At 58.2% G+C, this 20,751-nt stretch overlaps 1 protein-coding gene across 1 annotated transcript; it reads right to left on the minus strand.

Annotated features, from left to right (window-relative positions):
- Positions 1 to 4,916: 4,916 nt before the first annotated feature.
- SAPCD2 (suppressor APC domain containing 2) lies at positions 4,917 to 17,216 on the minus strand. Its single transcript, XM_040607500.1, has 6 exons — positions 16,784 to 17,216; positions 11,898 to 12,031; positions 8,116 to 8,262; positions 7,866 to 7,967; positions 7,208 to 7,318; positions 4,917 to 6,811 (listed from the first exon to the last, which is right to left on the minus strand). The coding sequence occupies exons 1-6, from the start codon at positions 17,184 to 17,186 to the stop codon at positions 6,683 to 6,685; spliced, it is 1,026 nt and encodes a 341-aa protein (XP_040463434.1). The 5' UTR covers positions 17,187 to 17,216; the 3' UTR covers positions 4,917 to 6,682.
- Between the last annotated feature and the right edge of the window lie 3,535 nt (positions 17,217 to 20,751).

The raw sequence follows: 20,751 nt of genomic DNA on the forward strand, positions 1-20,751 counted from the left end.
GGAAGCATCCCAAAGAAGTGTTGCTTTCTGCATGGCAGAGCTCACGCCAGGAGCACCAGGACAGGGCCATTTCTCTGTGTTACTTAGAAATAGCTTCTTCATTTCAACTGGCCTTAAAAACAGCAGAAGAAAAAAGAAAAGTGTGCTTAAAAAGCCCAAACTGAACTCAAAAGAACGCAAAATATTTTCATATTCAGCTAAACAAAACCTTGGGGGCTGAGGCAATGTCTTTTGGGTTTCTTTGTTTAGCCAACAGGACAAAAAAGCCTGTTTCTTTCCCAGTTTGACCAGCACCATCTGGGAGTTGTTCATCTTCAGTGGGGATGGAAAAGCTGTTGTGGTTTGAGAGTACCTTTGTAGAAATGAAGCAAAACAAAACTGCACAAGACCCTGCAGAGAGGAACGCTCTTGCTGCGGGCAGAGCCTGACTGCACCCGCAGCACACGCCATGCTCAGCCCTTCCCACGGCGCTGCTCATGGCACAGGTCATCCCGAGCTTCCCTTCACCCCCCCCCAGCTCTGCACAGAATCGGAGAATTGTAGGAGTTTGAGTTAGAAGGCAACTCCAAAGATCATCTAGTCCAACGCCCCTGCAATGAGCAGGAACATCTTGAACTGGCTCCAGTTACTCAGAGCCCATCACATCACCCCTGGTGACCCCCAATGGTAAATATAAAGAAATATTTTGCCATGCATGTGTGTGCAACAGCACGAGGGGGACAGTCAGCCCACGCAGCTGGTGCATGCTCTCAGTACAGCATTGCTGGGTTCCTGCTTCCCTTGTTCCCCTCCATCACGGACCTGCCCGAGTTGCCCACCCGTGCCACTGCCAGGACCACAGCAGCATGGTGAGGAGATCCCCAAGGATGACATGGAGTAAACTGGTGTCATCCGTGACACTTTCCTCATAGGCAGGGTGATGTAAGGCATCTGCATGGGGTTTGTCAGGGCCTGACCAGCACCAGTCCCTCTGTGGCAGCTCTGTCCTCGTGGCTGGAGGCTGTACCTGGGTCTGGGGAGCTTGGGCTAGGACATCCTGCCTGCACTGGGCTGTTCCTGCTGTGTCACAGCTCTGTACACATCCCCACCTGTAGGACACACAGGCATGGCCGTGAACATGACCCATGCCCGGAGCGGCTGCAGGATGCCCTGGCGCAGGCAGCACAGGCAGCCCTGCCTGCTGTCATGTTCTTAATGGGAAGCTTTGATAACAGTTTATTTTTTTTTCTCCACAGTGAAAAGGGCCAGGGGACATCCCTACAGCCACCACGACCCTACCTGGTGCCTTCTTGGGCTTGTAGACACCCCCAGACCTCCTCCATGGGCAAGAGGTTGTTTTCAGTAGCCAGAAGAAACCAAACCTGCCTGCCTGGACATGCCCACAAATGGCAGATTCGTGGGATCTGTTGGACCCTTGCAGGGATGCCTTGGGGGGGAACGGGGGGCACACACCCAGGAAAGGCTCTGGAGCAGCAGGACCCGCTGCTCCCAGTGCTGGCCCCTGGATCCAGCCACAGGGCGAATGGGAGCCATGAAGGAAGGAAAAATGCTGGGTTTTTGCAACTGAAGAGACACAGAGCAGGCCAGGCTCCCTGCCGTGGGGACGTGCTTGTCTATGTGCCCAGCCCTTGTCTACAGCTGGGGAGAGTGGGGCAGAGCAGTGTCATTGTGTGGGTGGGTTTTGGTTGCTCCCTGGATGTGGCTGCAGCCCAGGCTTTCTGCCCGTACAGCCATTTCTGCCCCTTCAGCAGCCTGCCCCTGCCTGGGGTGACCCCATCTCCTCGGAAGGGTGACCAGAGGTGCCCCCAGTGCAGGGCAGGAGGAGGGAGCCACCTCCACCGTGTCTGCACCCACCACCACATCAGTGTCCCACAAGGTGACTCTTTGGGTGTCAGGGCACTGGCACTGTGGCTCCCCCAGGGTGTTGGCCAGGACCCCCACCCCTGCTCTGGTCCCTGAGAGCTGCGTCTCCAAGAGTGAGAAAAGAGGGTGGATATCCGCCACCGGCAGCTGCCTCTTTATGTAATGTCGGGAGTAAAGTCACCATTGCCGTGGTACACAGCTGCAGAGAAAAGCAGGAATTTTGGGAGCCCCACCCCTCCCCATCGCGCAGGGTCTCCCTGGGAGGGAGCATCTGGCTTCAATCAGCTGTACCTTGGAAGAGGCTGGGTTGGCTGCGCAGGCAGCGGTGAGCACCCACAGCAGCCTGGGGTCATGGCCACAGGGAGACATCGGACCTGGCAGGGACCTGGCAGGACACTGGAGCAGAGCCAGGATGCTGTGCTGGATTCCCCCCGTGATGGAGATGTCGGGGACACCTCGCACAGCCGTGGCCCCAGCATCCCCCCAGGAACGAGCTGGGATGGTGTGGCAGAGGCTCACTCACGGCTGCTTCTGCTGTTCCCCCCGAAAGGGTATGCCACCCCGGGGGTGGATCTTTGCTCCACTGTGCCTCAAGTGTCAGCAGAAAATGAAACTCTCCCACGGCCACAGCCAGGGAGGAGGAACAGGGAGCACTGAGCACGCGCCAGGTGATGCTGCTAAGGCAGGAGGCAGTTTTGATGCTGCTAAGACAGGAGGCAGTTTTATCTCTGCCAAGAGGAGAAAAGCATTGGCGAGCTAGAGCCTGGGCTACAGGCAGAACTGCGACAACAAGGCACAGGGATGGTCTGGGGCAGGAGAACACCCACAACGAGGGACCAAGGGGATGAGCAGGAGGTACTGGGCGCCAGCTCGCAGGTCTGAATGCACCAAGTACCTCCTTAGCCAAGACAACCCTGCACAGCCCAGCTGCCCATGCAGGACCCCAGGACCTGGAGCCTTCTCCAGGTCATCACATCTTTGGTTTGTCTCCCAGGGATTTGCACTGGCAAAAGCAGGATGGTGGGTGCAGAAAGTGTGGTCTGACAGCACTCTGGGTGCTGGAGCTGCTGCAAACTGCCCAGGGCAGCAAGGACCTGTGACGGGCAGACCAGTTTCTGACCACGTGACAGGGAAGAAAAGTAAAAAGCACAAAACGTACAGGCTGGGTGGCCAAGATGCGGCTGTTCCTGCTGGCATTTCGGATAATTGCTCTGCTGGGAGAGCAGCTCTTTTCTAAGGGGGTTAGCTGGGCATGCAGCCCAGCCTCCAAGGGCGTGAGAAGGGCAGGAGAAGACAGAAACTACAAATAGACCTGGGTGACTGGATTCTTCCCAAACCACATAGCTGAGGACACAGGGGACGACATCCTGCAGCCCCCGGGGCACCTTGGGGGCTAGGCATGTCCCCAGGTTGAGCCCAGGCAAGGGCCAGGAGCACCCCGCTCCCGGTAAAAGCCCCCCATCACCAGGCTCTGGCAGTGGGGATCCCCCCGTGGTCCAACCCTGGTGCCTGTGATAGAAGCCGGGTGACATGAGCATTGACTATGTGGCGTTGCCACCTGGATTTGACAGTCATCCCAAGTGTGGAGGGACTGAGGTGAGGTGGGTTAGCAGGAGCTGGAGACAGCAGAGACCCGCTCCAGCTGTTCCTGGTGCGGACCACAGCTTCACATAGCAGTTTGCAGATGTGATCAGGGCCCCGGAGGAGGCATGTCCACAATCTATGCAAACCCAGGTCCAGCAGGAACAGAGCCTGAGGAGAAGATGTTCACCCATGTCACGCAGTGCGTGGCTTACAGACCTGGCCACAGCCCAGGTCTTGTGGCTCCTGGACCACCACTGCGGTGATGCCACCCCCCAGAGTTGCTGAGGGTGCTGAAGCAGACACAGCCCAGACACACAGGTGAGGGTCAGGCACAGGCCAGACCCATCACAGACCCAGAAAGAGTTTGGCTAGGCCAGGGTGACAGCTCGGGGCCAGCCCTGCAGCTCCTGGGAGACCCCAAGCCCACGGCACCTCCGGAGCCCCCCCTGCACCCGGCAGCAGTCCCACAGGCAGTGGGCCCAGGGCCAGCATAGCCGGGATGTTCCCCTGGGCCAGGGCAGGGACGTTGCTGTGCTGGCTCTGCACAGAGCAGCATTGAGTGGGGACAATGATCCTCTCTTTCCTTTGAAAACCCTCACGGACTTCACATCCAAGCAAAGGCATATAACGGGAACTGAGGGCAATTATCGCCCCCCTCCTTGTTCCGTCTGGGACTCATGGCTGCCCTAAGCATCCCTTGAAAGAGACCGCGGCCAAGGTCCCTCTCCCAGCTGCGGGGGACTTGGCTCGGGTCCCCCTCCTGACTCCGCTGCCAGCAAGGGAGGCTCAACCCCAAAGGGCTCTGCAGGGGGTCCCAGTTCCCCCCACAGCCTGGCTGTGCCGAGGGGCAAAGAAAGGCACCTCCGGCCAGCGTAGAGCCTCCGGGTTGCCTGGAGCGGGTGATGCCACACTTGGCACAGAGTGGAGGGATGCTCAGTGCAGAGTGATGCTCGGCGCAGAACGGAGGGATGCAGAGCAGAGGGATGCTCGGCACAAAGCGGAGGGATGCAGAGTGGAGGGACGCTCGCCACAGGGCATCGTGCCAGCCTGGTCCCCTCTGGCTGCCCCTGCAGGAAGAAGCCACTGCAGAGCACCACGGGGCCAGCTCCGAGGAAGGGGATTTAAAAAAATTGGAGGTTGTGAACTACACCAGCACCACCTGGTGCTGGAGAAGCAGCCAGATGAAGCTACAAGCACTGGAAGGGGTGCAGGTGGCTTCGTGACCCCATCCCACGGCGGTGAGGAGAGACCAGGGGGTCCCCAGCCTCAGAGCACAGGGAAGCCCAGATGGAAGGGGAAAAGGCCTGGGGAAATGGCCTGGCACAGAGACCCCCGGGGCTTCTCCTCATGCTCAGGCTGTGATCGTGCAACCTCAGCTCACCCTGCATCCCGTGGGACAGGACAGTCAGGAACTTCAAGGCTTGCAGCTGTAGACGGGCTGATTTAGGCAGAGAGACAGAAGGATAAACTAAACGGTTCACCCCACTTTATTATCCCTACAGACAGGTGACCCTCCTCATAAAAAGGGTCGCTTTTAATTTAAACCTCAGGCAAAACAGGCACTGGACACCAGACGTGGCATCATGAAAGAGGTGGCAGGCACCGATGCCCAGGGGACAACTAACACCCTACTCCTGAGATAGGGGACACAACTAGCCCTGGCCTTGCTCCTCTTCCTCCTCCCTCTCCCTAGCACTCTGCTGATCCCCACTCCAGCGCAGGGCAGCAGGTGCAGGGGTAGAGCAAGGATTCATGCCTTGCAGTGAGCTTCAGGTCAAGAACAGCCTCAAAGAGAGGAGCTGGATGGGACAGCACTGGACAGATAAAAACAGGAGTGAGGAAGGAATTGGTCTCTGTGGTGCCCAGCCCAGGACAGGGCAGGTACAGCACCTTCTGCCCAGCTCTGTGCATTGCATCCCAGCATCGTGCCAGGAGAGTCAGAGCATCAAAGAACCCTGGAGAGAAAGTAGCTCCTGGTCTTGGAGCTACGGAGAGCCAGGCCTGTGCTACGTGGGGGTTCACAAAGATCTCCTATGAAAGTACCATAAATACCAAGTACCAAGCCATAGTGGAAGACATCATTCAGCTCAAGCGTCATCACTGAGCTGGGTGGGAAGGAGGAGGTATCCTAAGATGCACCAGTCTAGCAGGACCCACACTTAAGACCACCACCCCTGTAAGAGACCTGGAGAGGGGTGCAGTTCACGTTCAGGATATCACCCTGGGGAGCCCGCATCCACCACCAGGACAGACAAAGCTGCCACTTCTCCACTTGGAGATGTGCAAAGGAAAGAGCCCAGCAGCCTCCACTCCATCACCCACGTTCAGTTAAATACAAAGCCTTGTCCTAAAGCCCTTCCGTGAAGTCAGGCTTGTGTTAGCATCCTCATGCTGTAGGACATCACGTCTCATTTTAAAGTTATCGTGAAAAAAATGTAAGCCTGGCAGTCATAGGGAAACATCTGCCAGGTCAAGCCAAATAAAGGGATTTGCCTTGAGGTGTCTGCCTCAACCTGCAAACAGCCTGAAACAGCAGCTCAGAGGTATGGGCTACCTCATTTGGGTCTGTGGCTCATTAACTACAGGAGCCTGCAGACGTGTAAACAGTGACTATGGCATCACTACTGCAAACTGGAAAGAAGGGTTACGCCAGGAGGAGCACCAGCTCGGCCGCTGCACTGGCCCAGTATAGTGTCACTGGCAGGCAGAACTCAGGCAGCAGAGAGGGGCCAGGCTTGCCTCAGTGGATTTTCAATCTTGTCTTCCAACAGCAGGACAAGCAGGGGACGGGCCACCCTTCAACAGCCAGGCTTGCCTGGAGATGCCAGCTGAATGTTTTAAGATGCATTATGGTTTTTTGAGAGCAGCCAAAACTCCGCCTAAGTCAGGCCGAGGGCACAGCAGCTCCCTCCTGTGCAGGCAGCATGGGCAGCAGCCATCTCCCCCAGCACAGTGGGGGTCACGGGGCTGGGGTACAGTCCCTGCAGTCTGTTTAGAGCCAGAAAAAGGAGCAGCTTGAGAGCAGCACGGCTGGAAAGCCCAGCAGCAGAGCAGTGCGAGGATGCTCCCCAGGTGGGACCAGGGATATTCGTTCCTGGCTTCCTCCTGCAGAGATGCCACCTGTGGCTCCAGACCTCAAGATATGACACCTGGAGCAACGGGTGCAATGGGTTTTGAGCAAGAGTCCCACGAAACCCCTGGGAAAGCTCGAGGCTGGGGAGCGGGGAGACGGGCGCTAGATGAAGGTGGAGTCCAGCTGGCTCGTTTCATGGTTATTGTGGGCACGAGCCTCAAAGAGCTGCTTGATCAGTGCAGATTTCTCCTGCTCCAACTGGGTGATGCGTTCGCTCTTGTCAGTCACCTCCTGCACGGGACAGAGGAGGAAAATGTTGGCATTTGCTGCCCTGTGGGTGCTGGGATGTGAACCCCAGCAGTGAGCCCTGCCCTGGCAGGGGCATCAGAGGTGCCCCTTCCCCAGCAGCCCTGCTCACAGACCCCAGCTGTAGGTCTGCACCCTCCCGTGGCAGACCTGCCTTTGTCACAGCCTTCTCTCTCGGGCAGGGAGACCCCGTCCCTGCCCACGGACCCTCATCCAGCAAACAGCTGCACACAGCTGCATGACAGAGGGTCTCCAGGTGCAGCCCACACACCCTTCTCTGGGATGACCACGGTTGGCCAAGCTGAAGAAACACCTTCCACTGCCTCGTATTTCTTTCCCATCCCCATCCCACCCCCCTCTTCCCCCCATACCCCTACTCACCTTGGTGAGAAGCCGGTTTTGCTCCTTCAGCATGTTGATGGCTTGCTGGGAGCCTGCTGAGGCTGGGGACGCCAGGGGCACCAGCCTGCTCAGAGCTGAGGGGTTTGCTGGCTGCAGAGAAGATGAAGGGAAGGGATGAGGCATCCAGCCTCCTTCCCAGTGGCCCTCCTCAGCCTTTCTCCAAGGCCAGGAGCTGTTTCTGTGGCACACAGGGAACTGAGTGAAGCCCAGCGCAGGATTAAGATCCCAGCACAGGCCATCACAGGGTCTGCAGCAAGGCGGGCACAGGTGGGAAGCATTCCTGCCAGTGTGCCCAGCTCCTGCCAGGAGCCCAGTGGGACAGACAGCTCTGAGAGGGCTGACTCAGCATCTCAGCAGGATGGCTTCCTTATTCACTTGACAATGGCTCCACCTTTTTGGGGATCTTCTTTAGCCAGGCAAATGCCTTGAGCATCCTCCAGCCCAGCTCAGGACCAGCTGTGCTGTCCTCCTGGCTGTTCCCCATCCCCTATCTTGCCCACAAAGCCAAGTCACCTCCCCAGGGCCTGGGGAAACTCTGGCAGCTCTGATGTCAGCCCAGACACCAGAATGAGGAGGGGGACAGGATGGGTGCCAAGGTCACGCAAACAACCACAAGGTGCTGATCTGCTGCTCTCACCTTGCTAGTGGTGGAAAGGAGGTCACCCAGGCAGCGGTTCACCTCCTGCAGCTTGGGGACCAGGCGCCCCAGGTGGCTCTGGCTGCCCTCAGAGACAAAGTCCTGGGGGATGATGAGGAAGAAGAGGCTGGGGGTTACCATGGGGCCAGCTCCAGGTCCAGCCAAGTCCCAGCCCCGTTCTCCAAACCCACAGAGCAGCTCCAGACCCTCCCAAGCAGACGGGCACCCCAAGAACAAGCCCCAGACTCACAGCACTGGTTTTGTTCTTCCCCAGGAGCCTCTGGCGTTCCTGCATGAACTGGATGTGCTGGTGGTACCACTCCCGGGCACGCTCCACCAGCTCCAGACCCTGCAGCAGGAAATCCTTCTCCTGTTCCAGCTCCTTCATGTGCTTCAGCTGCAGGACAGAGCATGCAGAGATGTTACCCCCTTCTCATCAATGCCTTGTCAAGCCCTAGGAGCTGGTTTCTTCATGAGGCATGGAGGAATATGGATTTGGGCAGGGGCCTCAGCCCCTCTCCCCATGAAAAGCTGCGGAGGAGTGGGTGGATGGCTGCTGACTGATGCTGCTTTGGAGAAAGAGTTCTCCAGTTTGGGAGAACTACTCAAACGGGTGAAGGACACTCAGGCCACCTCTACTTTCCTGCTCCCCGCTGCGGCAGCAGGCTTCCCCACCTTGTATTTACCCAGGGAAGCAGCAAGAGCAGGGCCTGCAGCTGCTCCACACATCTCCCCACGGCAGTGAGCATCAGCCAGCAGCACAGACACACACGGCTTTCGCTGAGCAGCCAAGCTAAATGTGCAGACTGGAAGCCAGGGGAAAACCTGCAGCCTTGTTTCCCCAGCACTCCGCTCCCCCCTCTGCTTCACCCCCCAAGGCATCTCTGAGCTGAGCAGACCACAGCATACCTTTCTGCTGAGTGTCTCTGCCAGTCTTTCAGGTTCAAGCACCAGCACCACCGGAGAGGGCTACAGGGATCTTTATGCACCTGGAAAGCTGCTACAAGGCTGCCCAGGGCTCCTGCCCCCAGACCACCCCCCTGGGACACACAGAGCAGGACCCTGTGCCAGGTTGTGGCAATGCCAAGGCCGCTGCAGGGCAGGGGGCTCAGCCCCTCCATCACAGCGGAGCGGGAGCAGTGGTCTGCACCCCAGGAGACGTGGGGTCCCCTGCTCTGCTGCCACCTTCTCCTGCTGTCCCTCAGCACTGCACTGCTGCTGGCAATCACAGAGGGGGCATGAGAAGGGACATCCCTGGAGAACAGAGTGACTGGTGCAGTAACCCCTTCATCAGCCCTCACCCAGTGAGCCCCAGGCTCCCACTCTACTTGTCCCGAGCTGTGCCAGCCTGCTCCTCCAGCTCCTGCCCCACTGTCTCGGTGCCGGGAGCATGGGGGAGCTGCCTGCCTTGCTGCCACTGCCTTCCCTGCTGCAACACAGCCTGGCCTCCGCCACACAAGACACACACTGAGCTCCAGGAGAGCCTCCTCCAGGCACCAGTGGGACTTGGATCTCCCAGAAGCTGCTGGATGCTCAGGAACCTCTCCTGCTGTTTTGGAGAGCATCTGGAGGGGGCTGATTCAGCCTAGAAGCGACCCTGAACAGATCCCCGGCCCCAGGGACATCAAGACCTTCTTCAGGCCACCAGCACTTCCCCATCCCCACTGCAAGCCCCAAAACCTCCCAGCCACCCCACACCAGCCACTCTTTATGCCAGGGTTGCCCTTGCTCCCGCTGCTCCTAGAAATGCTGTTTGCAACATGAACCCCCTCCCGCAACACGCTTGGATGGACAGACAGAGCGAAGGGGACATACCCACAGGAAGAAGCGCAGAGCCTTGGTGCTATGCAGGCTGTTGCTGAGGGGCATGAAGAAGGTGCTGTACATGGCAAGGACCCCCACCCAGCTCGGGCTGCAGCCCGTGACTGCCCGGCCTGCCCTGGTCCCACCAGGTTTGCTGGCCAGCACGGCGTCTGGAGGAAGAGGCAGGATCCCACAGAGCAGTGGAACATCACCAACTATGCCAGATGCAGGGACAGATGGCACCTCACTAAGGATGGGATGCTCTGGGGGCAGAGGCGGCTTCTGGGACAGGAAGACTGGACTTGGCTGGTGCTACCCCAGATAGAAGGGGAGGGGACAGTGCTGTACCCTGGGCTGCCTACAAATGAAAGCGCTCGGCCTCTCACAGGTCTCATCCCAGCCACCCCCTGTGGCCATGGGGAAATCAGGCTGATCAATGCTGGACTGGCTGAAAAACGCCAGCTGAGCAGACACCAGCTCTGGTGGCACAAAGGGTCCTGAGGCTGCAGCACAGCCCCCATGCCTCTGCTTTGCTGTTCAGGATGAACCCGTCCTAGCGCACCCCAGGATGCAGGATGGATACCAGTGTTCCCATCCCCCCCGGGGCTTTAGGCAAATTAGCTTAATCACAGCTTGTCTCTTCGGAGGCCCAACAATCTCCCAGCATGGGGGGTGGGGAGGGGTGGGGGTGGGGGAGGTTTGGGGCTGGATGGTGGCAGCACCACTCTGCAGGGATTCTGTCCTTGCTGGACTCAGACCTGCTCCAACCGTCTCTGTACGCTCAGAAGTGAGATTAGTACCTGCCAGGTACTAAGGCTCCTGCCAGGGTGCCAGGGAAGGGTCCTCACCTGGGGGACAGGGACAGACACCCTTTCTCTGGGAGAGTAGGATAGGAAAGGCAGTGCAGCACTTGGGTACACTGGGGAGCGGATAGGAAAGGCAGAGGACCTCCTTCCCGCTGCCCCCACAACTTGGGAAAACAGAGGCAAGGGCAACACAAGCCCAGAGGAAGAGTAATTGTGGTGGAGCTGAGAACAGACCCCAGCTCTTGGTGAGACACATTGACCACCAGCCCTTCCTCACCAGTACCAGGCAGGACCCTGAGCTCATGGCAGTGATGGGCTCAAGCCTGGAGCTGCACACGTGGGTTATGAGCCTTGCCAGGGAAGGAGGGATCTTCCCCTCCCTGAAAGAGCAGCTCCCAGCCACCAAAACCCTGAGAGCCAGAGACACTCATCCCCAGACACTCACAGGCACATTTATTACTCCTTGCCAGCAGACAAGCCCTCAGCCCACCAGCACCCCTACCCCTTGTATGGCTGCAAGCCCAGCAAACCACGCGTGCACAGCTGCCCCCCTCCCCAGGCCAGGCACCAGATCATGTTATGTCCCCCAAGGCCAGCGCCAGGCTGCAATCGAAGCCACCCGCACCGCAGGTCACAGCCTCAGCAACGGCCCTGACACCAGCCAGAGCTCATCCCACCCATCACTCATCCTGCAGGCTTGGTCCTGGCTCTCTTCCCAGGAAAATTTAGCTTGAGCTTGTGGGCAACATGCCCAGGCAGCTCCTCCATCCCACTTGGAGCAGTGCAGATCTCTTCATCCAGGCAATCTAATCCAAGCCTCTCCGCTCAGAGCAGATCCCTCCATTCTGGGCTGCCCGGCTAAATTCAATGCTGATTTCTCTGCATTTCTGGCAAAAGGTCTCTCAGGAGCCAGGGGAATCAGCATGCTTGAGCTCTGACCTACAGAGAACACCTGGTAGGGGGAACAGCTCAGCACCCCCACTTGCCAGCGCAGAGCAGACTTGACCTTCGCTGGGGTGCTTGAAAGACCGAGAGACCCACCTGGTCCTGCAGCTACACGTTTGCCTTTCCCTGCCCAAGTTTTTGCCCACAGCAAAGGCATCCGTGCGGTCCAATGCCGGCTCCGTGGGCTGACCCCACTCTGGGGGCAGGCAGGAGAACACGTGCCCCCTGCTTGTCTAGCACAATTCGGGACAGAAAGCACCTCGGAAGTAACGGCAGGACCTCCATGTACATCAACAGAGCTTTGTACCCAAAATACCAGGATCTGCCCGACACCCCACGGCTCTCACGCGCAGAGTGGGCAGCAGGGAGCCACAGCCCAAACGGAGCTGGTGTCAGCGGTGCGGGACCCCTGCAATCCACCTTCCCCCAGGGTCCGCGGGACCCTTCACTGGAGCCCATGGCAGGGCTATCCCCTTACCGTGCTGAAGTCCACACCGTTGGTGATGGTGTGTCTCCGGTGTTCTGCACGTCCCCTCTGATGCCTCCGAGTGTCCCCAGCCCCTGGATGGCTGCCATCTCCCTGGGACTGCACAGCAGCCTTAGCATCACCACCTGTAACAGAGGAAAGCATGAGGCCACCCGCCACCTGCAACAAAAAACTCCTCACGGGCACTTTTATAGGACTGTCTGCAGGGTGGTCTTGCAAACAGATGTGGCAGGAGGGAGAAATTGAGCAAAGCACTGGCCCGAGCACGTGCTTGCATCTTTGTACGGGCAGGGAGGGCTTCGGCAACAACTTCCTTGGCTGCACCAGGCTGGCAACAGACCTCAGTGGTCATATTCTGCACAAAGCAGGCAGCTTCCAGGCAGTGCTGTTTCAGTCCTGGCACAGGCAACTAAACCATTAGTGATATTGCCTACCCTCATCTTGTCCTCACGGGACCCCTGGCTCCCACTCAGGTCGCACAAGGCTCTGCCAAGAATCTGACTCCTCCTGAAGGCAGCTCCTGCTTGGTGATGGGCTTGGCCATGCACGTGTCCCCCCCGCAAGACCCCGTGTCCGTCGTCTAAATCAGGTTGTAGGTTTCCCAGTATTTTATTACAATCCCAACATCCTACCGTGCAAAAGACTGATCCACTACAAACACATGACGTGGTGCAAATCCACACATAACCTATTTTTGCAGATTAAGTTCATTCTGGCAGGTTTTAGGCTGGATCAGACACCTCCTGTCTGCGCTGCCCCTATGCCGAAGCAGGTATTGGCTGGGTACCTGCAGGAAAGTCGGGACAAGCCCTGCACGTCCGCCCTCGCACACTCGCCAGAAACACAGCCCCGTGGCCACGGCCAAGTCAGATCAGATCCCTGCTCCTGGCCGAGCTGGCAGAGCAGCACCATGATGCTGGGGCAGCTAAGGGTGCAGCCAGCACCCTCCCCAGGTGTGCCTGGGCAGCAAGCCTGCTGTGCCTCCCTTGCCCCGGTCTCCTGCTGAGTCCCCAGCAGACCCTGCCTCATGCTCACCCCCTCGCCTTTACAGTTCACCTCCCCCCCTCCCCGCACACAGGTTTCCTCGAGAGTTTCTTTCCCAACCTGGCTTTCAAACGAGAGCAGCAGGGAGGTAGGCAAGCAAAGGCAGGCAGCGAGGCAGCCGGGGAAAACATCTCCTCCTTGGGACCGCTCCCCACGTATCTGCCAGGCGCCCCCACCCATCGCCACATCCTTCTCCCACGGGTTGGGCACACGCCGGCTCCCAGGCGCCAGAGCTGCCTGGCACAGGTCTAGCATGTTCCGTGTTATGCCGGCACCGAGGGCTGTAAGTGCCGGGACAGGGAGCACAGCATTGCCCGGGCCACCGCATTGCTGCCCACTGCTCCACAAGTCTCCTCAGCCAAGCACATGGACGTGATGGAAGAGGGATACGGTGGAAGAGGGATATGGAGCAAGAGGGCAGCTGGGGCCACCAGAGCCACCCTTCACCTTGAAGGCAATGAGGTCTGGCAGAGCTGCACCATACTAGGACTGCCTGTGCTGCCACGTTTGCACCAGTTCAGCAACAGGAGCTGGACTCAGGCTCAGGGGGCAGCAGGCAACACTACACAGCACCTTCCTCAGCCTGTCACTTTGTGTCACCGGAGAAAGAATCCACCATGGCATGGAAAAAATCCTCCTTCTGGTCCATCATGGCATCCTGCTTCTTCTACTAGCAACTGCTCTGGCGCAGACAGGTCTCCAGCATGTCAATAAACACAAAGTCTTCGATATCATCCATTCACCTGTTTTGCCAACCGCCGGCAGTTTCATATACCCATATCTACCCAGGAGGAACCCAGCAAAACCAGTGCAACCACGCACATGTTCTCCTGGCAGACCTGGAGCACATCCTGCTTGGGAAGCTGAGGAACAGCCCCAAAACCAAGGGTAGCTTCAATAGGCAGAATCCCAAAGCAAAACCAGGAGCACCTCTGAAAGGGTAGAAACACGTTTAAAACGTTTTCACTGCTGTTACTTCGAAGTGCCAGGTTGAGCTGAGCTGAACCTGTGATAAGGTGTTTCCTGGTCAAACAACAGAGCTCTGTGCACCTGAGCTGACAATGTAGTGGCTAAAGCAGGGTCCCTGCCAGTTAGCTAGGATTAGTTCTTAGGCAAAGAGCAGGACCAGCTCACCAGAGGTGGAAGAGATCCTGCCATGAGATATGGGATGGCCTTTTCCCTCCCAACGCCTCTCTACTCCTGCAGGACATGAGCCCAGCATTTGCCAGAGCAAGCGCCAGGATGGAGCAAACACCTCATGGTCATTTCACACATTACATACCTGTCCCTGGCAACGGCCCACACAACAACAGCTACCTACAAACCACCACCTCCTCCTCCCTGCCAGGGCTCAGCCACTCTTCAGGCAGCTGCTAGAGCCAGGCCACCCCAGCAGCAAAGGCAAGAGCTGTGCTGGGGAGGAGGCAGTGCCCAAGGCCACTACAGACCTCCTGGGCAAGGCACTTTCTACTCTGTGTCTTAACTTCCCCAGGTCTCAGCTCACAGGGGAACCACAAGGGTAGAGACCCCCCAGTACCGAGACGCTCGGATGCTGCTGTGACAGGCCACCTAGGCACCACTGGTAGGGAAGCCATCACGGTGACTTCCCTGCCCAGTGACTTCTCCAAGATCAGTCTCACCATCCTCGCAGCCGGCAGATGCTGCTGGCTCCCCAGGGACCGTGGCTGGCGCGCAGCGGTGGCTTGTGGGCTGTCCCAGCACTGCCAGGCTGGGGAGAGCTTCTGAGAAGCTGGAAGATGACACTAGGCAGGGACTTCTTCAGAAACACTTCTGCCCGTATGCTAATGGAGGTTAGCGGGGAAAACGGGACAGAATTGCTGTCCTGCTGGCTCACTGCACCCCTGCACGCGCAGGAGGATCACCTGGCCCCAGCCTCTCCCACCTTGCCATGATTCGCATCCAAATCACCTCTGAAGCATGCAGATGTCCCCTGGACTGGAAAGTAGAGCTAGGGTGGCATCTGGTGAGCACCTCCTTCCCCCAAAACACAGACAGGGAGTTTCCTCAGACTCTTTGCAGCCAATGGGCACCGATACACTATCTCGCTGTGCTTGGCTGGGTTCCTACAGAAGCCACCTCATGCAGCTGGAGGCTCAGAGCAGCCTCAAGCCCAAATGATATAATCTTAATGGAGATGGGGCTTCTTGGACCTGTGGGCAGCTCTCAGCATCCAGCACATTTGTCCACAGTGAGGAAGAGCCATGTCCTGCCATGGCAGTGCCCATCTCCCTCGCAGCCAGCTGAGAACATCTACCCGTTCAACCACACCCTGGGAAAGCTCTGCGGTGGAAGGGAGCGCTGGGCAGCTCTGCAGGATCTGGAACTAGAAGGGAGAGTAACTCTGAGTTATAACATTCATTAAGCTGCTGAATCAACCTGAAATTCAGGCCTTTTGCCCGAATACAACCCTGCACTGCTGGAAGCTGGCAGCAAGGGTTGAGGCACTAACCCTGCCTGCAGGCTCCAGACATCACTTTAACATCAGTCTGTAATGAAAAGATCCTCAGCAACCAGAAAGCTGCTGTAGCCATCTGCTTGCTCCTTTCCAGGGCAGAGCTTTCCCTTTGCTGTTGATTTACCAAGCAGGATTTTTTTCAGGTTTTTCCAGATTTACTCTCTCGACGATAGAAGAACCTGCCTGCTTAATAATATTCCCCCAGGTGAAGCTCCAGCGATTGGTCTGGAGGCAAAAAGGAAAGCAGAGAACCTCAGCCACAGTTAAAGTTTCTTCTCCACCCAGCAAAAGAAGGGACTGGGAAGGGAAGGCAAACCAGCCCAGCTTTCCCAAGATAGAGGGAGTCACTGTGCTTAAGTGTTGCAGTAACAAAACACCAGCTCCTCACCAGACCTTTGTGTTCTTAGATGTCAAGGCACTTCACAAGTCTAAATAAAGAAGCATTATCTACACCAGGTAAGTCCAGAAGCCTGGTTGCCTTATAACATCTCCTACCAAGTAGCAACAAACGGAGATGCCGGTGAAGTAGCCTCCCCCTTGCCCAGGTCAGTGTGCCACCCAGGGGTGGCAGACCCAGCACAGAGATCCCACATCCCAAGGGAGAGGCAGAATCCACAGGGACCTGCCAGTGAGCTCTGCAGAGCCTGGCTGCCTAAACAGCGCTTTGAGACAGCAAAGCACATCTACCTGATGCTGCTTTCCCATTTAATTATTGCTTCATTATTTATTCTTGTAAATAGCGCTATGAAACTAGCTAAATGAAAAAAGTTGGATCCGGTTTTCCTTTTTTTTTTTGCACACCCGCAGCACGGAGCCCACCCGAGCACACACTGCTCCCTGATCACAGATCCCGCTCTGGCGAAGCTGCCTGGCACCCCGAGACCCCGGGCCTCTGCGAGAGGAGCAGCCGCATTAGCCACCCCCAAGGAAGGTCACCGACAGACTGCGCCAGGGGACAACCACGGCCACGTTACGGCAAAGCCCTTAATTCTTCTTGTCACCGCTATAAACAGACCAGCACCCACACGGGGAGAGATGCGAAGGGCAGCACAAGCTGAGACGGGCAGCACGCTCTCCATCCCAGTTTACCCGCAGCTGGAATCAAAGCCACCCCCCAGCCGCAATTAGGGACAGCGGTCATTTCTGCGGGGTTTTCCACCCCGCCTGCGGGCTTCAGTCCAGGGGAGGGGACAGGTCCGCACCGCCCGGGGACCGCTGCGAGCCGCCGGGTCCCCCCCCGGCCCCGCTGAACTGCAGTCCCCGGCCTCGGGGGTGTCCGCACCTCGGGGCTGCCCGCACCCCACGGCTACCCGCACCCAGCCGGGCACGTCCCTCCCGGCCCGGCCCCGCCGCTCACCCCGGCCGCGGGGCTGGCTGGGCCCCGGGTCCCCCTGCCCGCTGCTCTTCCCGCGCCGCTCCTCGGCACAGCGCGGGCTCGGCGGCTTCTCCGCGCTCCGCCGCCCACCGCCGCTCTCCGCCGGGGCGTCGGCACCGGGCAGGGCAGCGCGCAGCCCCAGGACGAACCGCTCGAAGGTGAGGTACCCGCTGGCCGGTGCCGCCCGCCGCAACCCCTCCATCACCCCGGCGGGCAGCTCCCGGGCTTCCGCTCCCCGCCAGCGGGACTCGATCTCCCGTAGGTGCACGTAGCCCCGCCGCCGGTCATCCAGGATATCGAAGAGAGTCCGCAGGCTCTGCAGGAAAGCCCGGGGAAGACCCTCGGTCCCGGCGGGGAGCGACCGGTCGCCGCGCTCCGGGGCCATCGCCGCCGCCGCCGCCGCTCCCGAGCGTTACTCGCCGCTCCGGCCCCCGCGCTCCTATTGGTTGGTGGCGGGAGATCCCGCGCCTTCATTGGCTGACGGCGGCGGTCGCGCTGGCCATTGGCTGAGGGGGAGGACGGAGGTTTGAGTTCCAGGCGGCGCCCGCCCCGCTCCTACCGCCGGAGCGGGGCCCCGGGAGGCGCCGCCCCCTCCCGCCCCGCGCCCGCCGCAGCGGCTCCGCCACCCGCCCGGGGCCGGCGTGCCCGCCGGTGCCCACCCGATCGGCAGAGCCTCACGGCTCCCGCGGCTGCGGATCGCTTGATCGGCCGGCACAACTTGGGGTACCGCTGCCTGCCCCCCGGCGCGATGGGTGCTTTGCTGCCGGTGCTAACGGAGCTTCGGGCAGTCGGGTGTTTGCACCTCGAAGACACCGTAACCTTGCAGAAAGGAAACCGGCTCTCTTTTTAAGCAGAGGTACCGGAATACTCTACACCCCTGAAGACTCCAGAGCAAACGTGATGAGTGAACAGGAACAAAAAGCCCCTGAGCACGGTGTTGGCTCCCGCTGCCTGCTCCGCAAACGCAGCCAAGCGTTGGTCCTGCTTCTCACCTCGGCACCATCCCCACGGGAGAGGGATGCACGGAGAGGCCCGAGGTCCTGTGGGCTTGACTTGCCGGTGCCACAGGGGAAGCAGGTGCTTGCCATGGGATTTGAGTCCAGGTATCCCAGTTGCTGTGGCTGGTGCAGCACCAGTGGCCACCAGCCAGCAGGAGCTGGGGCAGGGGCCCAAAGGAACCACGGGCATGGAGAAAGGAGGAAAAAAATGTATCAGTGTTGACTAATGTGAGAGAAACAGGACTCAGATCGTATCTCTGACAAGCTTAGTATGAACTGGCATTGCAATGGGTTTCTCTGCACCGAAATTTGTGGTGATTGTTAGGTCCTACAGCGTGTTATCCCTGGTGAAAGGCGCTGCCCTCCTCTGCAAACTCCCTGTCAGACAGTGCGTTGCAACAAAGCAGATTGCAAAGACGTAGTGTCAGGATTCCCGTGTCACAGGCACCACGACTTGCTTGAGGGGCTCTGGGCTGCCGCGTGCTGGCACCACAGAGCCCCCATCCTGGTTTGATGCTCACGATATGCTGAGATAAGGAGCATCAGGGAGCGAGCCTGCCGGAGAAGCATGACAGCCAGAAAATGTGATTAGCCACTGTCTGTGTGCTTAGGTTGCAAGGCTGCCTGTGCCACAGGCATCTCCCTGTGCCGTGTGCCAGGGGTGATTTCTCTTGGCTCTGAGCTGGCTTCAAAGGGAAAGGGGGAATGATGTTTGGCCCTCAAGCTCTCCCATCCACATGGCCCTTGCTGTACTCCCCTCACCATCAGCTTCCCTGACCGGGCTGGGCTCCATCTCGTTTGCCTTCAACACCTTGGTCCTACTCCTGGCTTCTCAGCCCGTTCTTGCCACTGCTCCATGGAGTTTCTCAGCCCTGTCAGAGCTAGGCTGCCAGATAAATCACAGCAGCCTCTGGAGACCCTCACTGTGCCACCTTCTATCAAGGACCTGCTCTGGCTGGTCTCCTCTGGGCTATGGCTGGGCTGTTCTTTTCTTCAACCCGTTTTTTTTTTTAATCTGTCTCCCAAACCTGTCCTACCAGTTCTGAGATCTTTGCTGAGTTTGGCTGAACAGGTTCACACCTGTGCAGGATACAGGGAGAAAGAACCGGTGCACCATCCCTCCCCTTTCTGCTCTAGAAAGAAGGCAGTGAATGTGATCCTGCTCAGCTCTGTGGGCACCAGCACACGGGCTGTTTTTCTCAGCAAAGGCTACGTCTGCAGGAAAGTGAGTTTTTCTCTAGGTTCCTCCCACCTCTCTGGGCTTGCTGGAACAGCCAGGAATAACAGGAAGAATTCAAAATGACCTTCATGTCACTCGCCCGATTTCCCTGCCCACCAGGTCTATCCCACCAGGAAAGCAATCCCTAGACACGAGAAACAGTCCCTGGCACTGACTGTGTGTGGTGGTTCAGACAAATTACTCTCGCTCCTCCACGTGGAGCTTTCTTCTCTGGCAACAGGGCGCTGGGGCACAACTTCCCAGTGCAGCTCTGGCCTTACTGCATTTTCCATCCCAAAGTGCCCTCAAGAGGCAGCCATGAGGCAGGCCGATGTTTTTATCCTCCTGGGTGAACGAAGTTAGGGAGATTTTGAAACGCCTGGAAAACGCTTTTTGGTTTTGTTTTGTTTTTTTTTTTTTTTTCCTCCCACTGCATCGTTTATCTTGGGGCCAGCCCAGGCTCTTCTGATTGACAGAGCCATCTTTGGGGTTTTTTAATTTTTTAATTCAGTTCTCCTTCCTCCAAGCCACAGGGAAGCACCAGCTGCCATTTAAACCTGGCCCAACCGTCCCTCAAGGCTGGCCTGCAGGCACCGGCGGTGACACTGCTCTGGTGTGGTGAGACGCAACTGACCACTGCCCCTCCCCGGGGAGGGCACAGGGTGCCTGATGTCCCCTGGAAGGCTGGTGGCACGCCAGCACGTCCCACCGACCAATGTTGCCAGGCCTGGGAGGAGAGGTCACAGCAGCCACACCAAACCCCAGCAGAGTGCTGCGGGAACAGGGTGCTGGTGGTGGAGACCAGGGCACCTTCCTACATGCCAGTGACCATCAATGGGTGACGCTGGGCAATAGTGGCAGTAGATTAAGCCCTATGCTGACTTCAGCAGCACTTAGGTGTTTATATGTAAATCCTGACTCTGCAGAAGACACATGGTGATTGTGGCCATGAGGTTGTCCCCTGATGACAGTGTTTAGGCGGATGCCATGAGCCTCTGCTGCTGTGGGGGAAAGCAAGGTCTGCTGGGGGACCTGATGCGTGCCTGTGGGCTCAGAGCATGCGTGCTGCTGCCTGGCATGCAGACCAGCTAGCAACAGCACAGCCCACCTCTACCTATTGCACTGCCAAGCAAAACAGTGCTGCATCCAAAGTGGGTTGCTCCCCAGCCAGCACAGATTCCAAGAGCATACCCAGGTCAGGGCTTGGTTAAAATCAGTCCAGGAGCTGTGCAAACAACCGTCCAGATGCCAGGTTCTGGTTCTCCCTGTTACTGTCCGATTCATTAAGTACAACTGGTGTTGACCTCTTCTTTCAGCCCCAAAGCAGAGGGGGTGCAGGGAATCACTTCCAGCGGGGTACCAAAGTGACGACCCAGAAATGCATGTGTGCCCAGGAAACCTCTGGGGAAAAGATAAAAACAGCAAGGGGAGTGCGGTCACGGAGACGCAGCAGATTTTCCCTTGCGGGAGGGCTATCTTGTTTGATCTTCCCAGCTCCGAGACGCCATGTGTTTTCCACCTTGCTGCTTACACAGCCTCTTGAGGACATGCTCTGTTTGCTTTGGAGGGGGACGGCACTTCCCACAAAGTCATTTTTCTTTCCTCCCGGCTGTTTTTCCCTCCGAGGGCCAGCGAGCAGGAAGTCTGGTGGCTGCCTGGCGGCTCGCGGGCTGTCACGAGGCATGGGAGGGCAGCGAGTGGGAAGCTAAAATAAGCTGTCCAGGAGGGTGGTG

Source organism: Falco naumanni, chromosome 9 (assembly GCF_017639655.2).
Source record: "Falco naumanni isolate bFalNau1 chromosome 9, bFalNau1.pat, whole genome shotgun sequence".
NCBI lineage: Eukaryota > Metazoa > Chordata > Aves > Falconiformes > Falconidae > Falco > Falco naumanni.